The following is a 26,257-nucleotide window of genomic DNA, read 5'->3' on the forward strand; positions in this document are numbered from 1 at the left end:
GAGAGACAGTGAGGATGTCAGTGTGTGTGTGTGCCTCCGCCTGAAGCTGCTGACCAAACAGCCGCAGCCCGAGAAGACAATCTTTTAGATAACTAACAATAAACTGCCTTGAGACTGAACAAGAGACTGCTGAGCCTTTCTTCGGAAGCATGGGTTGGTGGAGAAGTTTTTACACCACACAAAGCCACCCCGCAACCTGGGGTGGTCTTCGACAGATATCTACTTCTCACTTTTAAAATAGCAAGTAAAGTTGCTTCCACTAGCCTTCTTTAGGGCATAGCTACTGATAGTAACTGATGGCTTCTGGGGAGGTTAAAGATTTTTACCTGATGCTTGTACCTCAGGAAGTTCCTATCTGATTTAAGTCAAAAAAAGTTAACAGCTGAGCTATTGTGTAGTGACAAGGTGCATACTGTTTCCTCTCCCTGGAGCCCACATTTATGCAAGACAGAATTGCTTCCAGTTGAAAAAATGTATGGACCTCTATTCTGTAAGGAATTAAAAATGCGTCTTAAACTGAGCTCTTCAGTGCTGTAAGTTATAAGGAGGAGTTCCAAGTTTCTGCACTCTGATTTTTTGTGAGAGAGCATCAAACCACCCAATACTATGAAAACACAGAATTACAAATTTAGGCAACAGGGAACTTTAATGTCTTAAAATATTTGGGGTTAACTTGCTCTAGAGTTTAATTAATATTTTCAGGATTTACAGCTGTAGAATTAAGTGGGTTTTAGGCATTTGAACCCTTCAGTTTTGTTGAGGGTTCAGTGTTTGTTCAGCTCTGGGCTTTTGTGAGTGTGAAGGCAATTGGGGCAAGTATAGAGGGACAGGTTAATTGGAAGAAAAGTAGGCCATGAGTTTCATCTGGGGAAAAAAAATAGGTTTTCATGTGTTTAGTATTTGAATACTTGAAATCATCTTTGTCTTTAGCTTAAATCAGTGCTAAAAGGTGTTCATCTTTTCTTTACAATAATTCCAGAGGGCTCATCGGGACTATGAAGAACCGATTGTGTCCCAAAAGGTGGTCGGGTGATATCCATCCAAAATCTTACTGACTTAGGCCTGAGTTACTTTGTCAAACCCAATTCTACGATCTGTAGTAAGTTTTGTGCAGTTTAAAGGGCAGCATGAAAAAAAGTGAAAAGAATACATTACTAAGCTATTAAGTCTCTCCCTGCTTTATCTCATGTTTTCCCTTGCTTTTGAGAAGAGTTGCTCTTAAATACAGAATCATATTTCTGTTCTTATTAAAGCATTTTTAAAAAAAAATGGTGCTCACAAAAATCTGAAATTCTAGTTGGCTTCTTTTCTGTGGTGACACTGTGTAATGTTAATGCAGGGAGGGATTCTCCAAGTGCTTCTATAACTGTCTAGAACTTGACTTTTGTTGTAAGTATCTGGGGATAAGTACCACCCTTTCCTTCCTTACTTAAAAAACATCCAACAAAATTGTCAGTCAAGGAAAGCTAAAGATATCAGTAATACAAAAATAAGCTTTAGTAAATAGTTATTGCACAGTCAAATTTAAATATGAAGACCAAAACTAGTTTAAACAGACATACTAGCAATACTTTTGGTAAATTTTTAGCGTGGATAAATGATATGATTCTCAAAAAAGGGAATGCAGAGGTCATTATCCCAGTACTTGCAAACCTCCAATAAAAAACTCCATGCAAGAAAGGGGAAGTCAGCACTGAAGTATATTTGCTGTTCCTGCCATGTCCTCAGTGCAATTTCAACCATTTAATTTAGATTTGTCTTTTTTATGCAGTACAGTTTAGCAATCCTCCAATTTCCTTTTATTTCCATTTGAATCCCAATGTGATGTTGATTGTAATGAAACATTCCATTGGCAATAAGTTTAATAGTTCTCCAAGAGCAATTTACAAGTAAAAGCTGATTTTCTTAGGATAATTCTAGAGAGCTAGAGACACACTGAAGGAGAACAAACTGCAATGAGATTTGATGTGACTGACAGCATCTAGGATGTGTCCCATATAATAAAGAAAATACTTAAAAAATGAGAAAAAGGACAAAGATGGAAGACACTGAGAATGTTCAGCTTGGACTGTATCAATGCCTTTGGTGTGAGAGTTGTTGAGATATTTGACAAGTTGACAGTACTTGATTTATGCAGTTTCTTTTGCATTGGGTTCCAGTATTGAGTGATGTGCTTCAATATTTTCTTCATGTTGATAGGCATTTCTTTATCTTCATATTTATCTTTGTTAAACTGGAAACAGATAGCTGGTACCTCAGACTGAAGAACTGTGGGGTACATCAAGTAGAAATTACTGTTGAAGTCACTGCTACCTTTTTAAGCTACATCTGTGGTCTCATTACTCAGCTTTCAGTAGCAAACCATAAAACATGTAGAGGTTCTACAGATTCAGATCCTCTTTTACTCTTCTACACTGCTTTGCCATAGTAGGCAAAGCTGAATTAATGTAGGTTTCATCTGTATTCTTTTAAAATTGAGAATAGATCTGTAATGAAGCAAAAGTAGGAAAGAAAAGATGGTCAAGATCCTCTGAGTTCTAGTCATCTGATCTAATGAAAGATGTCTCTGCTCAGCTGCAGCAGAGAAGTTGAACTAGTTTATCTTCAAAGGTCTTTTCTGACTCAAACCATTCTGTGATTCTATGATTTTGCTAAAGCATTTTTAGGGTACCATAGGAAGAGGGTATAAAAGAAAGGTAGTATGAAAGAAAGGAGATACAATGAGTAAGGTCATTAATCTGTGTGAAAATAAATAAAAGTACCTAGCTGAAGGCGCTGTTTAAAAAGTTACTGATAAACTGAAAGAGTTCCTGGAGAATTGGTGTTGGCATAGATCACAATATATTTATGATATGTATTAAAAATGAGAAATGTCCTGGCCAAAATGAAAACATCAGTAGTAGTATGTTAATCACAGCAGAATTGACACAGTTAGGTCTGGAATAAAAGAAATGGTGTGAAGTACAGTATCTCAAAGTGCATTATATGGTAGTCAGAAACCAAAAATAAGAAACATTTCTTCTGATTCAAGAATCAGTTCAGGTGGAACTGACAGAAGATTTACCTGGGCAGAGAAGTTATTGATCAAATGCAGATATGATCCATCAATATTGTGGAGAAATAAGAAAACTGGAGCCTTATTATGACACTATTGCCTATGTAGATATGGAAATGCTCATTATGGGTGTATGTCATTATATGTGATACAGTTAAGACTTGTATATGGTACCTGAATGCTTTTCTATTCAAGAAAGATTAGTCTAAACAGAGAAAAGTGTAAATAATTACTTCAGTGATAACTAGCATAGAAGAGCTTTAAAAGAGGAAACAGTTTGGTTTGTTTATCCAGTCTTGAGAGGGGTAGATGGTTGCTCTCAGTAAATTCAAATGGGAAAGAAGGGAAGCATAAATACAGGAAGAATAAAAATACATAAAAATATAAGATGTGGTCATAAGGTTATAAGACTGCAAGCATTTATTAATTCATACAAGTTATTAATTAAAAGTTCTGTAATCTTTCCATATGGAATGCTGGGACAGAAATAACTAGATAGATCTGGCCTTTGTTCCTTGATTTAATAAGTTCTGTATGATTATTTACAATACCAAGACCCTAGATTCAGGGACTTTGGAAATATGTTTCCAGTTACGCATTGATCCTGATCTTCCCAAGTAAAGCATCATCCTTGCAGACTTTGTTTACAATACATATTAATCTGAGATTGTGCTGCAATTACTTCTTAAGCTAAGATTTAAGTGCCATTACACCCTTGTACCTTGATCTAACCATGTAGTGTAAAATATCTGTTTAGAAGAGAGCAAGTTGCAGTTCATCAGTCCAACATTATTGTCACATGTTTTTCCAGTTACCGTGCTGTTAATTTGTCTTTCTTTCCCTCTAAAATTGGGAATGCCCATAAAAATTAGTATCATGGAATCATATGTTATTATGTATGTTATGTTTTCACAACACAAAATCAAAGATCCACAGAATGGATCAGTTTGGGTGAGACCACAGCAGGTTATTTGGTCCAGGTGCCCTGCTCAGACAGGTTCATCCCAAGGCACATGACACAGGCTTGCTCCAGACATTTCTTGAGTGTCTCCAGTGAGCAAAACTCAACCGTCTCTGGGCCATCTGTTTCAGTGCATGGTCACCCCCACAGTAAAGCAGTTCTTCCTCATGCTAAGGTGAAACTTTTCTGTGCATTCGTATCTGCACTTTCCCTCTCATCCTATTGCACCACCATGTCAGTTTGGCGCCGAAAAAGTAGTTTGTATGTCCACTTAAAATGCTGTAATCTTTGGAAAGAAGGGACAGTTTTACTGCTGATAGCTTTTCTTTCAGAATATGGCAATTTTATGCCTCATTTAAGCCCCAGCTGCTAATCTGCATCATGCACATGCAGGCTTATTCTTCTAAACTGTATTTTTTCTCTTGTGATGGTTTTCTTCTTTATGGTTTATTTCAGAGGAAGACAAGCTGTAAGTGTAGCTTTCTTTTCCTGATTAAATAAATAAAAATAGAGAAAAGGAATGATACTTCAACCTGGCATGATTAGGAAAATGCTCTGTAATTGACACTAGTGAGGCAACATCTAAAGTCCTGTGTTTTGGGCCCCTCACTTCTAGGAGGATACTGAAGTGCTGGAGTGTGTCCGGAGAAGGGCGACAAAGCTGGTGAAGGGTCTGGAGCACAACTCATGTGAGGAGCAGCTGAGGAAGTAGGGGGGTTTTAGGTTGGAAAACAGGAGGCCTAGGGAATATGTAACTGCTGTCTACAGCTGCTGCCTGAAAGAGGTTCAGCCTCTTCTCCATGGTGGCAAGCAACAGAACAAGAGGAAATAGCCTCAAGTTGCCCTAGGGGAGATTTCAACTGGATATTGGAAAAAACTTCATTGAAACAGTGCTCAGTCATTGGACCAGGCTGCCCAGGGAAGTGGTAGAATCACTATCCTAAAGATGTTGAGAAGGTGTGAGGATGTAGCACTTAGGAGTAGACTGGATGCTGGGTGGACTGGATGATATTATAACTCTTCTCCAACGTAAATAATTCTAAGATTCTGTCATTCATATGTTGCAGTCCTTCAACTTCCTTACAAACCCACTGTTTTCTTCTGCCTTGCTTCAGAATTTAATGTTTCCTGGGTACCAATTTGATACTACCACTAGTTTGCATTAGCAACATCTGAATTCAAGAGTCCTGGGATGCTAATTGCTCTGTTCCTTACAGTGATTTCATTTGTCCCCTACCTGCCATCTGATCTATTCATAGATTAAAAATAAGGACTTGCGTGGTGTGCCAATTAACTTCACAAAATCTCTTCCTGCTATCAGGTAGCTGTTGACCACATTCAAATAAGGATAGGAAAAAATTGAAGAGTGGAGTGTTTGTGCCTTTTGCCTGCTTGGCAAGAGGCTGCTCCTGTCTGTGATGCTCAACATTTCAATGACAAACACAGGGAGAGGGTATTTTCTCTCTACATGAAAAGACTATTCATAGTCTTTTCAGCTGTTTTCTTAAGTTGCCAGTTTTTAAGTGTTTTAAAATGGAGAGTAACATAGCCATTACTGATCTAACTAGTAAATAATTACGCCAACTGGTACTCTTGGGTATTCAAACACACAAAGTAAATAATGCTTAGTTACATCCAAACTAAAGTTATGGAGTACATAACCATATGTCAAATCCAGGGAATATGTATTTAACTATTTTTACCCACTTCCATTTCAATTATGGGGACCATGCACTACTGTAGTGAGTTCCAAAAAGGGACCTTAAACACTAATGAAAATTAATAGTGTCCCTACATAGCTGGGTTACTGTTGGAAGTTGCCAGATCAGCTCTTGTAATTCTCTCCCACACTTTTATATTAAATAGCATCTTTGTGATTTGCATTTGATTTAAAGTTGTAGTTTTCAAGCCATGGTTCTATTTGTGAGCGCTCTGACTTGGGCAAGCATGTAGGACTCTTCATTCTACCTGCTCTAAATTGAATTTCATTATCTGTTAAAGTTTGAAATTTGCCAGAAATATGAGAACGTATTGCAGTTTCAGCTTATAGTTATCTTTCCTTTTAATACCAAAGGAGAAAGGGTGTTGGTAGTAGTATACTTCTAACAGGCCTGTGGCAGCTTGTTTCTGGCCAAATGCTGCCAGGGACAACAAATAGAAAATGGAGCCTCGTACAAATGGGGTTCCTGCGTTTCATTTCACCAAAGACAATACTGACTAAAAGGGTGGAATTACATGCTTGTATGCACCTTATAAGCAATTTGACAGAAATGAGAGAAAATTGAAAACATTGCACAAAAAATATTTTTCTAAGCAAAAACATTTTCTAAAATAAGCAGTATTTCTTAATGCTTCTTTAACTTGTGTAGTATGCAAGTGTTTTTAATTTGAGCACACATGGGAATAGCATGTTGAGCTGATGCAGTAGCAATGAACTGTCACAGTTCTTTCACAGTCAGATCTTTTAATATATTCTGGTCGTTCTTCCTTTCAGCACATAGCCTGGTAGTTGCTAGGCAACCATAACTGATTTTTTTTTTTTTTTTTTTTTTTAACTGCACATGATTTTTATGTGATCGTCATTGTGGTTATTATTTTCTAATTACATAAGTGAGCAAAAGTATTAAAATCAGAGTTGCATTAATAATTACTGATTTTTGCCTATTGTATCCACAACATAGCAATTTGAGATTGTTAGAAGAGATCCCATTTGTTTATAGAATGGACGCACATATACAATGGCAGTGCAAGATAGTACTTCTTTGTGAGAGTGGGTTCTATAAAAATGATAGAACAGAATAAGCTGTTATTGATCCAAGTAGACAAAATCAGACTGTAGTCTTCTGTCATGCCCTTAATGCTTTTTCTTTCATGGCCTTAAATTATTTTAAATAATTAATTATATCAAGCTAAAGCTTGAGGGTTTTCTATGGCATTCTTAGTTTAATAGAATGTGTGAAAAAATCATAGTTGGCTGGTTTTGCACTTGGAAAATAGAATATAGCTGTTTAATAATTTATGAGTTGTATTTTTAATATAAAATAACATACAAGGATGGGTGTGTCAGAGAATGTGGATGTAAAAAGAGAAAAGAGTGTAGCCATGAGAGTAAAAGCTATAATCATCAAAAAACATTTCAGTAGGACAAATAGGCTACACATGTTTTAAAATTTGATAATAATTAGTTTATTAGTGGCTGTTTCCTTTATACTGGAGTAATTCTGTTCAGTATTAGACTCTGAAGCACAGTTGAAGAAACCCAGCATGAGTAATTTTACTCAAACAGAAATTTCTGTTAAGGCTGCTGAAATAAAACACAGCAGTGATAGTCTTTTTGTATAGCTAATCCATGCTCTGTACCACGGTGTAGAGTGTGGATTAGCTATACAGAAGGACTGTACCAAGGTTCAGGCAGGTAAGTCACAGTGCGCTTTGTAATGGTGCAGCAGGATGCTGCTTTGTTTTGTTTTGCTTTCCTCATGATCAGTGCCTTGCATGTATACGGTGTGCACTGATCATTTAGGAATAGCTGAATTCCCCCTAGGCTTCTGTATAAATGCTCCTGAGGAGTCTGAATGTTTTACAGATATAGTACTTCTTTCACAGTATTTTATGCTCATTTTATCAATGGGGAATAGAAACTTAAATGTTAAGATACTGTTTGGCCACCATAGATCCAGTTGCTTTCCAGTTGTTTTCACAGTGTTGTTTGTATATGTTCAGAAGAAATTCCACTGATCTCAGTTGCAGCTGTTACTGCTCAACATTTCCCTCTATGAACCAAAACAGAAAAAAAAAAAACAAATAAAAAATGCAGTCCTCAATTTTCAAATGAATAGAAACACACGTTAGTTTAGTCAGTTGTGTAGAATGTATATATAATGCATTGCTTTTCCTTGTATTGCTTCCAGTTTCACTGTGAGAGAGCAGTCTGGGATGAAGACAGGTTCTGTCATGTAGCATGACACAGACACACAGGTCAAGAACAAGGCTGGTGCCTTTATATCCATTCTGTAAACACTTGGACAGGGGAAGTGTACAAGTAATGAACATGTGAGTCCATACCAAAGGAGATGGCAGGTACAATGGCCAGAATTTCACAGTTATTTCCTGGCAGGAGAGAAATAAGTAAGACTTGGCTGTGACAGTTACCTGGACATTTTATGGTTTTGTCTATTTCAGTAAGACAGTTCTTCCCAAATAAATTAGATCTGCTGGGTGAAATTGCTAGTAGCTGCTACTGAGTTGCCAGTGGTCTCTGTGGATATCTATCCCAAAGGCTGTAAGTTATACAGGAGGAGTACATAGACTTCACTGTCCTTCTCTGGGACAGGGATGCACCATAGGCCCACCTGCCTTGTCTCACCTGCAGCAGCCACACCCAGGTATGTGCCAGAATCTTGCTGAGACCCAGGAGGCAGCTTGGCAACTACTGCTGGTCAGGCAAGGGCTGCTGCTGCTGCTGCTGCTGCAAGTCTGACACAACTGTTACAGGATGAGACAGAGGCTTTAGGTTTCCAGGTCTGCGTTGAATTAAAAATTATTCTAGCTGCCTGTTGGTGTCAAAATTTTGGTAGAACAGTACTGATTAGCAGTCTGCAATTAGTGTTTCCTCTGTGATGGAAGGAGCAGCATTGTCTCAGGACCAAACTGAGAACAATAAAAAAATCATGGATTAGGTGACCTCCAGATAGTTAGGAAATCAGGAAAATTTGTTTATTCCTTCTGGTTCATTAATCTGTCAGGTCCATAATAAAAATAGTATATTTTTAAATTCTGATGTTACCTCAGGCATTAAGAAATGTAAGCATTCATTACTTCCATAAAGGGGAGAGCTGTTGCCAGCTTTAGGCTTTCTATCATCCTTATTCTCCATTGCAGAATTGCCTCGGTTAACCTTCAGTTCAGTTTTAGTTTAATGTCTGATAAGATCCTACACCACTCTGCAGGGTAGTTACAAGAGAAATACAGGGGGAAACCAGTACTTGATAGCCTTCTTGCCCAACTCCTGTGGAGTTTCGTGTTCCTGAGATACTATCTGAAAATTCATCTGAGAAAACAGGGCCTTTCTGGAGTAGCTGGGAGAGGAGGAAGCATGGGAATGTGAACTGGGAAATGCTTGTGAATGCTGTGTGCAGTTCTTCACAGACTGCTTTTTTCTGCTACTCTGTGAAAATTACATGCACATAAAGGGAAAAACCCAACCAAAAGCAACACAAAACCAACTACACCCATAAATGCCATCAGCGCATTTTCTCTCAAGGTGACTTAAAGTCATGTATTATTTGGAAAATGACAAATAAGAAGATTTAAAAAAGATCCTTAATACAAAAGTGTTATAAAGCTATTAAAAGAGGATGAACAATGGGAAGTACAGACACCTGTAAGTTATAGGCAAGACACTGATGGTATAAAAGTTTTATTGAAAATCTGTCAATTTATTTCAAACGAATGAAGTACAAATGGCAGTAGTGATTTTCAATATAGTTGGAATGATCTTCCCTGAAACCTAACAGTCATTAATAGAAGTTACTCATTTTTTTGGTTGTAACATCAAGTTAGTGTAATAGCAATCAGCATATAGTATAATGGAAATCAGTATGGTTTGCTGCAATGAGGAATTACGTGACTAACTATATAGTGATAAAGAAGAAGACAACCTTAAGTGTGACAGGAGGGAGAATTGCTAAAAATTACTGAACAAGAAAACAATAAGAGTGTACTCAGCAAAAGACTGTAGAATTCAGATGCAAATCCTGATTCTTCTTTCATAAAGCCTCTTCTGCATATTCATCTCTAATGATGCTAGATGTCAATGACATATTAATGATATGTTAGGACAACAGTTTCAAATTTCAAATTGTAAGTTAATGATCTGTACCAAATTTAAAAATCACGGTTCAGTTTCTAATTCTTTGAAAGAAAAAACATTATTTTATTCCATCATTTTAATTTCTTTCTTTTTATTAGTTATTGTGTGTGTGTTTTATGAGAAAGTTTTAATAATTCCTTTTGAATGGCTTTGTTTTTCTCAACAGTTCAGGACGGCAGCTAAGTGAAGTATTCATACAGCTGCCATCTAGGAAAGAACTACCAGAGTATTATGAATTGATTAGGAAACCAGTGGACTTCAAAAAGATAAAGGTAAGGAATGGAGGAATTTTGGAAGTGCAGGTTCCTCAATTTCTTTTTGTTTTACAGGAGTGTGAGCATAAAGTTGTTTTTAAAATAACAATATTTTATACCACCCGTATTGGTGGATTAGATTTTAAACACTGTCACACAACTTATTAGTAATTTTGTGTGGTGTATATTGTAGTGTATCACTGTAATTTCAAGATCAAATCAAACTATAGTAGTGTGACATGGATGACAACTCAATGCCTTTTTTGCAAAGACCTAACTGTGAATCTGTCAACAGATTTGGCAAAAACACACTGTTGACAAAGATTTTGTAGTTCTAGGGGGAAATACCTATTCCTCCATTTAAAATCATAGAACCATAAATATCCTGAGTTAGAAAGAATGGACACATATCAACACGTCCAACTCCTAGTCCTGCACAGGACAACCCAGGAATCACACCATGTGTCCAAGAGCATTGTCCAAACACTTTTGGAACTCTGTCAGGCTTGGTGCTGTGACCACTTCCCTGGGGAGCCTGGTCGAGTGCCCAGCCACACTCTCGGTGCAGAACCTTTTCCTGATATCCAACCTAAACCCTCCCTGGCACAATTTCAGGCCATTCCCTCATGTCTTATTATTAGTCAATACAGAGAAGAGATCAGTGCCTGCCCCTGCACTTCCCCTCACAAGGAAGTTGTAGACTACAGTGAGGTCTCCCCTAAGTCTCCTCCTCTCCAGGCTGAACAGACCAAGTGGTGTCCACTATTCCTCCCAGGGCTTCCACTTCTAGACCCTAGCCTCATAGCTTGGAAGAGCCAGGTCAGATCCAAACAGTTTGGTAGATGGGGTCTAGGCAGCATGTTGCACCTTGGGTGATGTCACAATTCTGTATCTCTCACTTGTGTTACAGTTACTGGGTTTCTTTGCTAGAAAGACAAAACTGAAACTTCTTTTAGCAAAAGAGTTCCCTTTCTCTTTTAACCCTTACAGTTCACAAAGGAATTGTTTAATTTTTGCTCTTTTACCTTGATGCATTTTTTGAGTAATATGCTAACAACATGGTTGAAGACATTCTATGTTTTAATCAGATACTTATCTTGATGTTTAGGTAAAATTTTTTAAGAGAAGGCTTGTAGTATGTTGAATCAAATATTAATTCAGTTTTCTCTCTGCTGTTCTTCTTTCTGCACCATTGCCCATCAATACTTGTCTTCATTTCCTCAAAAAATGTAACAGGAAAGAATTCGCAACCATAAATATCGGAGTCTTGGGGATTTGGAAAAAGATGTCATGCTGCTGTGTCACAATGCACAGACATTCAACTTGGAGGGATCTCAGGTCTGAATGAGTTAATTTCTGTTAATCGTACAGGTTTCCCCTATCAAACATTTTTGTGCTTGTTGATTACTGTTTTTGTATATAAACTCTCTGTTTCAGTTCTTACTTTGAGTAGAGAAAAGTGTCCACATTTTTAGAATGCAGAATTCACTGGACACTGCTGCAGTGTGCATTTTCAGAAAATTTGGATTTAGTGCTAATTCTGAGATCAGTTTTTTTCTGATCCATGTGTACTTAAAGCTGCAGTAAAACTGTTTGAATCTGTGGTTAAATGCAGTGTGTGGAGTGATACATCAGTTTAGGTTTTCCACAGTGAATCACAGAAGTAGCAGATGTAACAGTACAGCTCTAGGACAGGATGTTGAGGAACTACATCATATAAGGCTCTTCATTTCTACTAATGGAAGATAAGAATTCAGGATTGTCCATCAGTAAAGATGTATGTAGCCTCTGAAGCCTCTGGTTTTTTTTTTTGTTTTTTTTTTTTTTTTTGAAAGACAAGTCTCAGGTTTAGAAGGCAAACTCAAATAAATGTTTCACATACATGAATGGGCTCAAAAATTTGGAACAAGGTGCTGATACAAAAGGAAAGACTATGAAATCTGGATGGCAGATATGAAAGATAAGACAGATAAGAAAGTTGTCTTACAATACAGTGAAAACAGTCTTGGGTGATTATTTTTGTAGATGAGATCCAAAAAGTGTGATGCAAACACATTCAGTTGAAGCAGAGACCCTGAAGATAGCTTCTCTAACAAACAAAAGATGAAAAAAGATGTTATTTGAAGGCTAAATAAAAGTATGCTGAAGGATGATGCTACCAATAATGAATGTTTTCTTAACATTTCTAAACATTCACGATAACATTTAGCTAAATTAGGTAGTTTATGTTGGATTTTGAGAATTAAAAATGAGTATGGAATTTATTATGAAGAATTGTTGGATTCAGTTCATCATTTAGTGATTATTTTTGTTATCAAGAGACAGAAAAATTATTTCTCTAATATGTACATGGGATATTTTTTTTACAGTCTTCAGTTACATGGAAGTAACTACAGATAAATCAACTGAAAATATTTTTTAAGGAAAATTAATTATGGTAGAATCCTTGGGACAAAATTTTGCTACATGTTCAGATGTAGATTTTCAATTTGCTACTTATTCATATACCAGTAAAATGGCTATAAGTAGCTAATTGTAACAAGATGGGGGGAAAAGTGAAGGAAAGTTAATAACAAAAAGTATAAACGAGACTTCAGAAAAAGGTAAAGGTTAGTAGAGGAGATAAAAAGAGGTAAAAAAAAAAACAGTAGTGAAATGGGAAAAATAACAAAAGAATGACTCAACCTACTTATGGAAAACTTGTGTCTTGTTAGGCAAAGATAGTACAATTGAGAGGAGTAATCGTGAGTGGATGGAAGTGTTAGTAGATATTGCTACTCTGTTTGAAAATAGAATGTATCAGTGTTGTAATTCTATTTTCTGATCCAATGAACCGACATTAATTACCAGATCTAATATTAGTTTTTATATAATGAAGCCTAAGTAATATATATCTAAAGATTTCCCCTTTTTTTGTTTTGTTTTTGTTTTGTTTTGTTTGGTGTATTTTTGGGTTTTTTTGTTGTTTTTTGGGGGGTTTGTTTGTTAGTTTGTTTTGTTTTTTGGGTTCTTTTGGGGGGGTTTTCTGTAATGAACACTTCTGCAGTAGCCCTCCAGTTTTCCAGGCTTCCATGATACCTTGTGTTTTTTGTTATAGTTCTGATCTACCTTTGCTCTGACATAACAATTGACTTCAGTAAATTAGATTATTTGTGTGTGCACTCAAAACAAAAGGACTAATTCAGGTAGTTGTTTAAGTACTCAATGAACTTCAAGTGTTCTCTTAGTGTGGTGCCTGCTGCCTTTTTTTGGCATAAAGCAGTTCCATCTGAGATGGAAGCTTATTTAGTGTTTTCATGGATAGAATGACTTTATGTCATGTTAAGCTTTTGTCCTCCATGAAACCTCAGTGTTTTGAAAAGCTTTTCATGTTACAGTAGTCAAATGACACAAAGGTATGTACAGGGTTAAAGATGCTTGTGTGTCTCTTCAAGTAGAAGATTTCTCATGTTGTAATGAGAATATTGTAATTTGTTGTGAAGTTTTTGTTGTTGTTTCTCCCTTTTTGAAGGCAGTTCTGTCATTGTTGCTTGCTTTTTTGAAACCTATTGGAATCAGGTTTCTATCAAAATAATAAAATTTCTATTTACACAGCTTTTCATGAAGCAGCCCCATGGGGTTTTTTGTGCAACAAAATAGATAGGAATAGTACAAGTAATTCCACATAAAGAAGGTTAAAATAATTTTTGAAACCCCTGTATTTCATTGTGAAGCTGTTTGAAAGTCTGGGTCACATTGATGTCCTAAATATATAATGGCCAGCATTAAAAAAATAAAATGTTATATAGATCTTTAATTCTTTCTGTCTTAGAAAAGTGTTTTTGTGAGAAAGAGCAGAAGATTAATTGAAAGAGCCATTCTTAAGAACAATATGTTAGGCTTATGTATATGAAAAATAAATAGTTCTCAGGAGGAACTTGGTAGGTTCTATCAATAGCTGACTTGAAAAGAAGTAGGTATAAGAGAAAGTCAGTTATTACTTGACTTTAAGGAGGGAAGTTCTGGAGTCTCACAACTCACTAATGCCATAAGATAAGAGAGTAGCCTTCTCAAAACATCCAGGATTGTTATTTATAGATAATAGAAAAATAAAAATCTTACCATTATTAAAAGCATCAAACATCTCAAAACAAAAAGCACAGAGGAACTCAGAGAATGGGGAACATTCCACAGTGAAAGGCAGTTTTTCAAAAAAAGCACTTGGTGCTTGGTCAAGTGAAAAAAGTAGGAATTGGATATTTCATGTTAAGTATTCTGAACAAACTTTTTCTAATTCAGCTTGTTGAGCCCACAAAGTATTATAGCACTTCTGTCACATTTAGGATACAGACTGCATAATGGCAGCCAAAAATCTTTCCATTTTTTTTGTCACAAATACCTAGTGTCCCTTAGTACAAAAAAGGGGCATTTAGCCAGAGGAGTAGAATGACGGATGGCCAAGGTAGATGAGGACAATGATGATGATGATAAAATCAAATGCAGTCTGTGACTCTGTACTCTTCTAGTAATGATTCTTAATTTTTTAGTGCTGAATTGTGCAGTGCTTGTCTTCTGACATTTTACAAAACAAACCTCACAAGGTCATTTGTTCAGGTGATGAGAAAGAATCTGATACTCAGCAACACAGCATAATTTTCACTTTGTTAATCTGAGAAATGTGTTACAAGCCAAAAGTAGTCACTCTTGATAGTCCCCTCATGCTGGAGGTTGTAGAGAAAATCTGATGTACCTAAGATACTTTGTACCTAAGATACAGAATCTTTGAGAACACATGTTCAGTTTAGAGGAAGACCTAATTACCTTCTTAGATTTGAGAGGAAGGAAGAGATGAGCTGCCTGGAATAAATTATTTTCCTTGTAGCCTCTTTAGATTTCAGGAAAATAAAGTAAGGATAATTAAATGAGGGTTGGCAATTTGTCATTATTAACTATATTGCCAGATGACAACTCATGTTTTAATTATGGTGCTTACTGCAGAAGTCTGTTCTTTTGGCAGGTTTTCAAGAGTGTTATGATCTGATAAAAATGTACAATAGTTCCTATGGTAGTAGAAATAATAAGCAAAACATTAACTAGATGTTTTAGATGTAATACATTGTGAGTGTTGTTTCTTTGCAGCTCACTACTGACAAATTTCTTCATTTAGAGCTTGAAGAGTGAATGTTGGCATTTCTTCTGCAATTCATGCAACAGACATTATTAGTTGGTATTTAAAAAGGCCATGTACTCTGTAGATTTGCAGTGGAAATTTAGGTCTATGCTGTGAATTTCTGATTCTGCTTGACTTCATAGTTCTGACAGAGGTTTGTACCTGTACTGTAGATCTATGAGGATTCCATTGTTCTTCAGTCTGTGTTCAAAAGTGCACGACAGAAGATAGCCAAAGAAGAAGAAAGTGAGGATGAAAGCAATGATGATGAAGAAGAAGATGAGGAAGAAGAATCGGAATCAGAATGTGAGTCCCCAGCTAGATACTGATAAGGAAATGTATCAGGGGATGGAAGAGCAGCTATTGCTGCTTCTGCATAAAGACTGATTATAAGGTTCTATTTTCTGTTGCTGGAAGTAGTTTCTTACTAAGGTTACTTAGGTGTAACATAGTTAATGGTCTTTCAGTTGGGTATTCTGGCTTGCTTCTATTTAAACAACTCTTAAGCCAGAAACAATTTGTAGAGGCATTTTGTGGGCAACCATAGTTGTTCATAAGCCCTTCAGGGCCTGTTCATACTGTTTGTAAATGGAAGCACCTGGAAAGGCTAGAGACAGTCTTTATGGGCAAGTGGTCAACCTTCAGGCATGATATGACATACAAAGTTCATCACATGGTTAAGAACCAGATGATGTTGAAAACACTCTTCAATGTGACAAGGACTAAGTGAAACACTGATTGTTTCAGAATGCTCATTAAGTCCCTGCAGGTTTGGAAACATGATGAAGTGGAAAAGGAATGGATTCCTTCATTGCACTTTGTGCCATCCAGTACCTCAATCCAAATTCCAGCTACTTCTTTTCTCTGGTTACAGAAGCTGTAGTACTTGGCCCTGAGTTACCCTTCCAAGTGTGTCACATGTGTGTGCTAAGCATGCAACTTCAGTAGCTCATTTGGAAATTAGTGGATATTCTGGAATCAGAATAACATGTGCTTTAGAAACATGTCAACTCAAAATTCACCAGTAACCACCACATATAATTTCTGCACTTTAAAATACAAAAAAGTAGTCTGTTCATAAAAAGGCTAAACATTTCTATAATAAGGAAGAAAATACTTTTAGATTTATATCTTTTCAAAGGACCATATACTACCTCTACACCACACACATTCTGAGAATCAAAAGAAAATTGATATGGTCAGCTAGAAGTTAGTCTTTAATATAGTATTGTTATAACTATTAAAAACAAGAGAAATAAAAGCAAATACCTCTTGCTTTGTTGTTCTACAGTCCATGTGAAGTCAGAGGGGAATGCCTTTTCAGGCTGCTACAGGAGGTGAATTTCTGTGAACAAAAGACAGCATTTAAGGTTGATTAAGTGAATGTTACATTAATGTATGCTGTTGAACTTTTTGCAGCAAAATCAGTGAAAGTCAAAATCAAGTTAAATAAGAAGGATGAAAAAAGTCGAGAGAAAGGAAAAGGCAAGAAGAGGCAGAGCAGAGCAAAAGCCAAGCCTGTCGTGAGTGATGATGATAGTGATGAGGATCAAGATGAAAATGTAAGTTTTGTTCAGTGAGACTGTGAAAGTGGTTGCAGTGATTGCGTCTCTGCCCTGTCCTGCTTGCTGTCAGAATTCTCAACTATTCATGCTTAAGCACATATTTAACTTGTAGTGATCATCCTGAGAGAATTGGGTTGGGGGTCTTAACTGTACCTGAGTGTGCTTATGAGATCTGGTCCCAGTGCTGGAAGACAAGAAGTCTAAGAAGTTTGGATCTTATTTCTTCGAGCTGTTCCTACATTCATTGCACCTTTAAGTCTCATGGTCTGTTCACTTTTGTCCACAGATGAAAAACTTAAGCGTGATTGTTTTTTACCTTTTTTGTAGTGGGTGCTCCTATTACTGCAACAAATTAAAATAGATGTCTTCCTGGTTGTTTTTAAATGTCTGGATAGAAAGAAAGAGCTGGTGTTTCCTAACTCTCTGTCTTTCCTCTCTAAAGAAGTCTACAGCAATTAGATGAAATTTCTTGAAAGAGAAATACTAGATAACACAGTACCTTTCTTCAGGCTATCTTGATTTGTCAGTTTAATTGTCATATTTCTTCCTCATACCTCCTTTTATTTTTCCTTCTTTAACAAATTCCACAGAATAGCTGGAAGAATTTCTGACTTGTCTTGTGTCTCTTACCTCTAGGACCAGTCGGAAGCAAGCGGAAGTGATGATGAGTGATCCATAGGGTTTATTTTCTTGGCAGAACTGACCCCTTCCCTTTCTCTTCTCTTTTCTCCTATTTTACACCCAGTGAATTCTTTATGTCAAATAGACATCGGGTTGTTTCTGTATTCTCATTCTCTATAAATTAGCTTTAGGATAGTGCCAGACAAACATATGATATCATGGTGTAAAAAAGGCAAAAAAATGTAACATATTGTGACCAAATGGGCCTCAAAATACAACAAAGAAACCTTTCGAGGGTAAAATGGGGATTAATAGTGTATTTCTATGGGCTCATTTTGACTTGGTAATGGCTTGATTGTGCCTGGTTTTATCATTTGATAAGATTTTTTTCAGTGGCATCAGAAAGGCAACAAAAAAAGTCTTTTGTAGCATTAATACCAGGAGAAGTCATTAAAAGCCACTGCTTATTTTAGTTTTCATCAGGCAGTTTTCAGATTTTTTATTTGTCCTGTATTGGTTTTTTACACTGTGGTACATATATGCGACTTTGTTTAATAGCTTATAAATGTTCAGTAGTTAGCTTTCATACACTTTACCCCATATACATTTTTCCACGTTATGCTTGATGATCTTCAGAAAAAGCTTTTTTGAATTGTATCAAATTTATGTCTACTGTAAACTTTGCTTAATTTTTTTTTCTCTATTAAAGAAGTTGGTTTAAAAATGCTATTGAATATTGCAGTCTATATAGTGTAACGTATGGCTTCTTTCATCAGACTGATCTTCTATGTTACCAATGTGGATTATCACCTTTTCCCTAAAGTGTACTTAATCTTTGCTTTCTTTGCACAATGTCTTTGGTTGCAAGTCATAAGCCTGAGGCAAATAAAATTCCAATAATTTTGAAGAACGTGGTGTTGGTGTTTTCCTAATAAAGTGATAATTTAGTTCAATAGATGCGGCCTTACTGTTACAATTACCGCAAAAGTATTTTTATAATAGCAATGAGAGAGCAGGGGTATCTCCTGTAGAGAGGTCCACTTTGGTCCTTCCTTGATGTAAAATTCAAATATCATAGAGGTATCTTCTAAGATGGAGAGAAGATATGCAATACGGATTAAAGAATGATAAAATTGAAGCAGCAGACTGGTACCTTGAAATAAAAACCTAATTCATTACTTAATTAAAATTGAAGTGATAAAGCAATAAAATAAGCTTTTTTTTTTTTTCAGGAAACATATATCCATGTGCCTTAGTGGGCATGAATACAATTAGTTATGCAGGCAGTCAGCCCACCCATAAGTCAGTTTATTTATTTAAAGTCTTACCTTGAGGTGTCACAGTGGTGATGCAGTATGCTGTGGTAATCTAAACATTTGAACTATATATTTGCAATTAACATTGCTACTCTGCAAAATCAAGACTTAGAGTTGAACATACCTTGTGTAAAAAATGTACAAGCCTAGAAGCGTCTTTGTGAACAGAACATTTCTTTGTTAACTGATCTTCTGAGAGTGTGACTCTAATATATCTCTTCATGCTGCCTTGCAGTATGTTAGCTGTTTCAGATTTTTGTGCTCATTTGAAAAGTGATCAGTAAGCTGGACTGGTGTCCATTTGTTTATATTAGCCCTGCACTGAGAGAAGGCAGCTTTGCTTAGCTTCAGCAATTTCAAACATTTATTCCTAGTGTGGATGGAAGAGCCACTATTTCACAGAGAGGTATCATTGTTCTCAGAGGCTCACATTGATGTCTGAAGCAGCATCGCAAAGAACAAAGTCCTGGTGGACACCAAGTGAGCCAACAATGTGTGAGCTAACGATGAACATGAGCTAACAGTGCGTTACTTTTAAAGAAGGTATCCTGGACTGTATTAGGAGGAGTGTTGCCAGCAGGTCCAGAGAGGAGATCCTTGCCCTCACCTCAGCACTTTTAAGATGTACCTGTAGTGGACTGCAGCTGAAGAGAAGACAGACGTACTGGAGACTCAAGTCCAGGAAAGGCCCACTGACATAGTTAAGGGATGGGAGCACACGACAGGGAGTCTGAGAAAGCACTGTTCAGCATGAATAAGAGTGGGCTTGAAGGCATCTTGTTGATGTGAATTGGTATTGGGAAAGTGAAGGTGCATAGAAGGCAAAGCCAGGATCTTTCCAGGACAGGACCAAGAGGCAGTGGGCACACACTGAAATCACAGGCAGTGCCTATGAATGTTGTGAAACTTTTACTTTCAGGGTGACTGAGCCCTGGAATAAATTCCCCATAGAGTTTTAGTTTCCCTTGGTACTAGATATCTCTAGATACTTAAAAGCCATCTCCACGTGGCCCTGCTTGAGCAGAAGGATTTCACCAGAGGTGCCTGCCTATAGTCCAGTGGCTGGTGATGCAGGATAGTTTAGTTTTCAGTGACAGTTTCATGAGACCATAGAGAAATGTTATTTTTTCACTGCAAAATGAACCAAATCTACTAACCTGTTAACACATGACAAAAAGCATGTAGCAGTAGGCTCCAGTCACTGCTGGCAGTCTAGACTGGATTTAAACTGCCAACTTGGATATAAAAGGCACAGTATCACATTACCCGTCCCCAGAGTCACTGGTGACTTTGCAGTGACCCAGTTTCATTTATTTTTCAAGAACTCATTATTTGCAGATGAGCATTTTGCTGAATAAAAAAAATTAACTAAGAAGATTTCTGTTGAAATTGAAAGTAGCTTTGGGTTTGATCAATAACTGTAAATCATGTGATGATACCAGTTTGTATGAAGAAATACAGTTTAATTCTTAGCCGTAGTTTATCAGCTTTAAGTAATTTCAAAATATTTTTAATTTCCTTTTTGAGTTTCAGAAAACCCTCAGAAGACCTGCAAATATGTTTAACATTACAATAAAGTAAGGTTAGGATGTAAGCTGTGCTTATGCCTCCACTGCAGTCAGTCTTAGGATTTTAATTAATTTCTACCAGAGCAGAATTTTAATTGCTATCTTACTATTTCTCTATATGAATTTACTGTGTTTTTCAAGATGAGTTGTTTTCCTGGCAATCTTAGTACATTGCTCTATTAATAAAAAAAAAAAAAAACAAAAACAGGTATTGGGAAAATTGTTGTCATGTGTAACTTTTTTAATTGTTTACCAAAAAAAGGAGAAAATCTTAAGTTATGTACAGATCTGTGTTTAAGGTGGAACTATTTTCTCTTTTTTACTGAATGCCCTCTCTAGTACAAAGTGAAAAGCAAAACACTTGAAATACCTTTTGGACTGTACCCCAAAAAGCACAATGCCACAGTCCATAGTGAGGAAATCTAGTTCATTTCCTGCTGTAACTTCAAAAATAGTGTAATAAAATTGGAAATGGTGTAGCTTCTGTGCTGATGAAGACAAAAAAAGTGGTTAATAGCAAGATGTTGTCTTGATGCATTTGTTTCTCCTGGGAAGTAGGCAGCAGTGTAAGTGAGCCAGATGAAAAACATTTAACACCTTTTATACATTTCAGATGCTATTAGTAATATTTCTTTCCCCTCACATTTTCTGAAAAAAAACAAAATATATAATCTCCTCGTTGATATAAATTGCTTCCTCCTTAAATGTGTCTGGTCCTCAATGCAAAGTATGTTTCACTCCCTCAGCTCATGAATAAAGCTGATGACTCAATGCTTGTGGAGGCATGAAGACACAGCAAATGCTGCCACAACCTCTGTGCATACTGAGACAAAGGCAGAGCTGATGCAGTGATAAGCCTCAAAGTTGTGTGCAGTTATTGAGCTGTTGATACATGCTCAGTCCTGTCGACTACCTAAGCATTAATAGCTCTGTTGGTAATGCCCAAGCTACTGTCACTTCTTCATGAATACTTGAATTACCAAAACATAGTCTGGCATAGAAAACAGAATATTAAAAACAGGACATGGAATATTAAAAACAAAATTAATTTTTAGAAAGGGATTTTTAGGCTGGTGTCTTGCTTTCACCTCTGTTCATCTCCTGGAAAACCTCTGAAATATTTTAAAGTTCCTGCAGTTTTGAGTAGGGTCTTCAACTGTATGCTGAAACATAGGTTTGCAAAAGGAGCTAGCAAAAGGAGCTAGCAAAAGTAGTTTATGTGGTTGTTTTGACCTTAAGAAGAAGAAGTAGGTTCAGGGTAGGCAAAGAGGTGAGCAATAAACAATTTTGACTCCTTTGCAGTTGGCTTGTATATTATTTGAGGAGCCACCTATCCCTAATATTTGCTGGAAAAAGGTGTAGAAGGTAAGTGAGAAAAAAGCAATAAGTAAAGACTGTGAAACAAGTCACCAGTCAGCATTTACCTAATTCAGTTTAATTCAGTTTTGATGAAACTGGACATTTCATTCAGTGGGGACAGAACTTTAGGACTGTGCAGCCATAAGAGTTTTTAAACAGCAAGGACCGTGTTTGCACAGTGGGTAACTTTGTTAATTACATTGAAATGAAAATGCCCTGATGGATTATCCAGAGACAGTCTGCCTGTGTGAAGAAAGTCAGAAAGTATATTTTATTCAACAGTTATTAAAACATGATACAAAACAAAAGTTAACTGGAAGTTGGTGCCTCATTCACTCTTATTTCCCCTTAACAGCCGAGAGCTCAAGTGAGAGTAGGTTGGTGCAGACACAACAGTACTTCTTTCTCATGCAGAAGTCGTATCTGTTCTCCAAATGCTAGTCTTTGTCTCTCCATTAGCTTGATGAAGAGGCTACAGTGTGGCAGTGTTTACTATATTTTTGACACTCTATGTTCACACAGAGATGGGTACGTTGAAGAACATACTGAAGACTGCACCTTGATCAGACACTGTTACATATTCTCCTGTCTATTATAAAGAGCTTGTATTTCAATCTGTGTGGTGTTTTTCCTTCCTTGTTATATTTGTGACCACAGCAGACAGAAGAACAAGAAGCAAGAACACAGTTTTTGTCCAATTAGATGGTGACAGCTTCTATTTTCTTCCCCTGTATGCCAAGTTGCTGTCAAAAAGGCTGAATCACAACAAAATGCTGCAACATGATGTTACTATATTTTCAGAGGGACCGGAAAACTTGTAGATTTATACACACAACAAGGACCATTTTCATGGTAACTTCCAATTTAGGTAGCTGTTTCGCTGGGTTTGTTCTTGGTATTCAGTGTCATGTTTTCATGCACAATCCATTGTTCTGGTGACATATACTGGTGGTTCATTACACTTGTCACTTTTAGTGACATAAAGGGTTTAAGTAATGTATTGCATCATCTGCCACCTGTAAATACAAACTTTACATCAGCTATTCTAATGCCAAGAGATGGAGATAAAATCAAGAGAGGACCCTAATACTAAGATATTAATTAAAAGCAAAAGAGAACTACTTATATGCCAAATGTAGGTTTTTTTTTCTCTGAAACAGACATGGCTTCAGGTAGAGGTGAATTCATATCCACTTGTATTATTTGTATTATAGTTTATACTCCATTTTACAGTACTAGTATCGGTTATGTGCATTCTCTCCTTGGGCTTCCAGCATAGCCTCTGTTCTCTCCATCACATTCCATTGGAATAAATTTTGTATGTACTTGAGTGCCTTACAGATTTAAAGAAGTTAGTAATTAATTGTGCAGCATTACGTCCCATCTCCCATGTCATTCTAACATAAAATGGGAAAAAAAAAGGAGGAAAAAGGCACTGCCTGACAATTTACTTAGACTTTTGCTTTTTTCTGAGACCAGAACACGTTGTTTCTATTAATGCAGTTGTCTGGTGGCATAACCCTAGGGACATGTCAGTGCTCCTGCACTTTTAGAACTTTCTTAGAGCTATTCTTACGGTCAAAGAAGAAGGCAGTGAATCTGAGCATATCAGACGTTCCCCAGATGCACAAAAGACAGTAAGTGTTCCATGTCAGTGCACTTAAGCACTCAGAAGTAAATAGGTATTTAAAACTTTGCAGTTAATTTCAACTGCATAAGGGGCAGTCTTACCAAAACAATATTTTATTTCTGCTTTAGAAAACCTTACTAGACAATTCCCACTGCTGTATCACTTCACTGAATATAACTTTTTATTCAGTGTCTTCATGCCACTTCTATCCTGCTGTTTCTGTGTGATAGTAAAGATTTAAGTCATAGACATTTTGAGTCATTACAGGAAAATGATTCATCCTGGAGGGTGGCCAGTGTGATGCCCATCTTCAAGAATGGTCAAAGAAAGATCGGGGGAGCTACAGGTCTGCCAGTCTGACCTCAGTGCTGTGGAGGGTTATGGAGCAGATTGCTTTGGGTGCCATCGCACAGCATGTACAGGACAACCAGGGGCTCAGGCTTCATCAGCAGAGGTTTGTGATAGGCATGTCTAGCTTGTACACCTTGATCTTTGACAGGGTGACCCATGTAGTGGATAAGGGAAAGGCTGTGGATGTCATCTACCTGGAGTTCAAAGCCTTTCACTGTGACTCCCACAACATTCTCCAGGAGAAGCTATCATCCCATGGCTTGGACAGATGTAAAAGGAGCCCTGTGCTGGGTAAATACCTGGCGGTGTGGCCAGGACCAGTGCATGGAGCTACATCCAGCTGGTGGCCAGTGACCAGTGGTGTTCCCAGGGCCAGTCCTGTTTAATATCTTCATCAGTGATGTGGATGAGAGGTTTGAGTGCGCCCTCAGTGAGATTGCAGATGACACCAAGCTGGGTGGGAGTGCTGATCTGCAGGAGGGCAGGAAGGCTCTGCAGAGGGATCTGCACAGGCTGGATCATGGCCAAGGCCAGTGGTGTGAGGTACAACAAGGCCAGTGCTGGTCCTGCCCCTGGGTCACAGCAGCCCCAGGCAGTGCCACAGGCTGGGGCAGAGTGGCTGCAGAGCTGCCCACAGGAAAAGGCCCTGGGGGTGCTGGTGACAGCAGCTGAGCATGAGCCAGCAGTGCCCAGGTGGCCAAGAGGGAACTGGATGTGGCACTTCATGCCATGGTCTAGTTGATAAGGAGGTGTTTGGTCAAGATTGGACTTGGTGATCTTAGAATTCCTTTCCAACCTTAAAGATTCTATGATTCTGTTACTTTTTTCACTATTTCTAGAGTGTCTGCAGGATGCTTAGATGCTGTTAGCAGGGTCCATACCTCCATACCAGAATCATAGTGCATTGCAGTAGTAATTTCTCTGAGATGCAAAGGTTAAACAAAAAGAAAAATAAAAAAGAAACAAACAAACAAACACACACAAAAAAAAAAAAAAAAAAAAAAAAAACCACAGAAAGAAAAATAAAGAAGAGGCAGCTTGTCCTAAATCTGGTGAGTTGATTATTTCTACTTATTGGCAAAAAATAAAAAAGGCTATTACTGTTTCTTTTTCCAGACTCAATTCAAAGCATTCTCCCTGTTCCCAGAACATAAATGCCAAGTTGAGCTGAGACCCAGGCACCAAGCTGTAGGTTAAGGGGAGAAGCTTGAATTTATTACTCAACAACCATTCAAGTGATGGATTTTTTCTTTCTGCCATACAGTGATTCTGTCATTCTGACTACTTCTGGGGCTCATGCGCTTTGGCTCTTCAACTGTGCCATGCTGACTGTTTTCACCTGAGAGACACTGCTGGAATGATAAACATGAACCTTCACTGCACTTTTTTTAACTTTATGGAGAGCTTACAGAAACTCTGTAACCCTTCTGCAAAGGCTGCATTCACCACAGGTGTAAACATTTTCAGGAAGGTCACATGTATTATCTTTCTGCTCACAGAAAACTAATGTATGGAGCTCAATTGTGGTATTTGTCAATGCCACAATTGAGGGCTTCTGGGTAAGAATCTGCAAACAATGCAGATGTCATCATGGGAGTCTGCTGTAGACCATCCAGCCACAATGATGATCCCATGAATTACTCTTTCAGGAGCTGAGACACCTCTAGATCAACTGCCCTTGTTCTTATGGGGGATTTCAACTTGTCAGACATTAGCTGGGAATACCACACAGCTGGCACAAACAGGTCCAGAAGATGGGTGGTACTCCTGGATGACCACTTCATGACACAGGTGCTAAAAGGAAAGAGATAGGAAAGATGCTGTCCTTGATTTATTGTTTGCCAGACAGAGAGGGTTGTGTTAGTTGAGATTGGTGGCTGTCTTTACCACAGCGACTGTGAAGCAATCTAGCTTAAAATCTGTTGACAGAAGGAAAAGCACCAGCAAAACCACAACTCTGGATGTGAGGAGAGCAGGAGAGCAGACTTCTGGCTGCTCATAGAATCAGTCAGTAAGGTAACCTGGGAAAACGCTTTTGCAGGTGCTGGGGTCTGTCAGTGCTGGTCACATTTTAAGCACCATCTTAGGGCATAGACAATTCCCAAGTGTCAGAAGTCAAGCAGGTGAGGCAGAAGATGGCTTGTCTGAGCAGGAATCTCCTTTGGGAGGTAGAGGCAAAAAAAAAGAAGGTGTAGGCTCAGCAGAAGTAGTGTCAGGTGACGTGGGAGGATTACAGAGATGCTGCTCACCACTGCAGGGAGAAAATTTGTCATGCTGAAGCTCAGCTGCAGATGAAGCTGGCCACAATTGAAGGTGACAATAAAAAGAGGGGTTTTACATGCATTAATAGCAAAAGACAGTGGAGAAGTAACATTGTCCTCTTACAGGATGAGGATGGTCACCTCACAAACAAGGACATGGACATGGCAGAGATGTTTAATGCTTTCTTTACCTCTGTCCTCAATGTCAATGATGGCTTAAGGGGTTCCAAGGCCCTGAGTTGCAGGACAGTGGCAGTGAGAATGATCAACTCCCAGTTCCCTGTAAATCCACAGG

At 37.7% G+C, this 26,257-nt stretch overlaps 1 protein-coding gene across 6 annotated transcripts in view; it reads left to right on the forward strand.

Annotated features, from left to right (window-relative positions):
- The window catches only part of SMARCA2 (SWI/SNF related BAF chromatin remodeling complex subunit ATPase 2), a 115,153-nt gene extending 96,723 nt beyond the window's left edge, over positions 1 to 18,430 (forward strand). For 4 of the 6 annotated variants that reach the window (XM_077790128.1, XM_077790127.1, XM_077790129.1 and 1 more), the window contains 5 exons: positions 10,055 to 10,160; positions 11,379 to 11,480; positions 15,465 to 15,597; positions 16,711 to 16,853; positions 17,493 to 18,387. In XM_077790128.1, the coding sequence (XP_077646254.1) occupies positions 10,055 to 10,160; positions 11,379 to 11,480; positions 15,465 to 15,597; positions 16,711 to 16,853; positions 17,493 to 17,528 (520 nt within the window). In that variant the 3' untranslated portion in view covers positions 17,529 to 18,387. Of the gene's footprint in view, positions 1 to 10,054; positions 10,161 to 11,378; positions 11,481 to 15,464; positions 15,598 to 16,710; positions 16,854 to 17,492 lie in introns of all 6 variants that reach the window. The other 2 variants (XM_021531739.3, XM_021531738.3) reach the window with 1 other exon arrangement.
- Positions 18,431 to 26,257: the final 7,827 nt, after the last annotated feature.

Source organism: Lonchura striata, chromosome Z (assembly GCF_046129695.1).
Source record: "Lonchura striata isolate bLonStr1 chromosome Z, bLonStr1.mat, whole genome shotgun sequence".
NCBI lineage: Eukaryota > Metazoa > Chordata > Aves > Passeriformes > Estrildidae > Lonchura > Lonchura striata.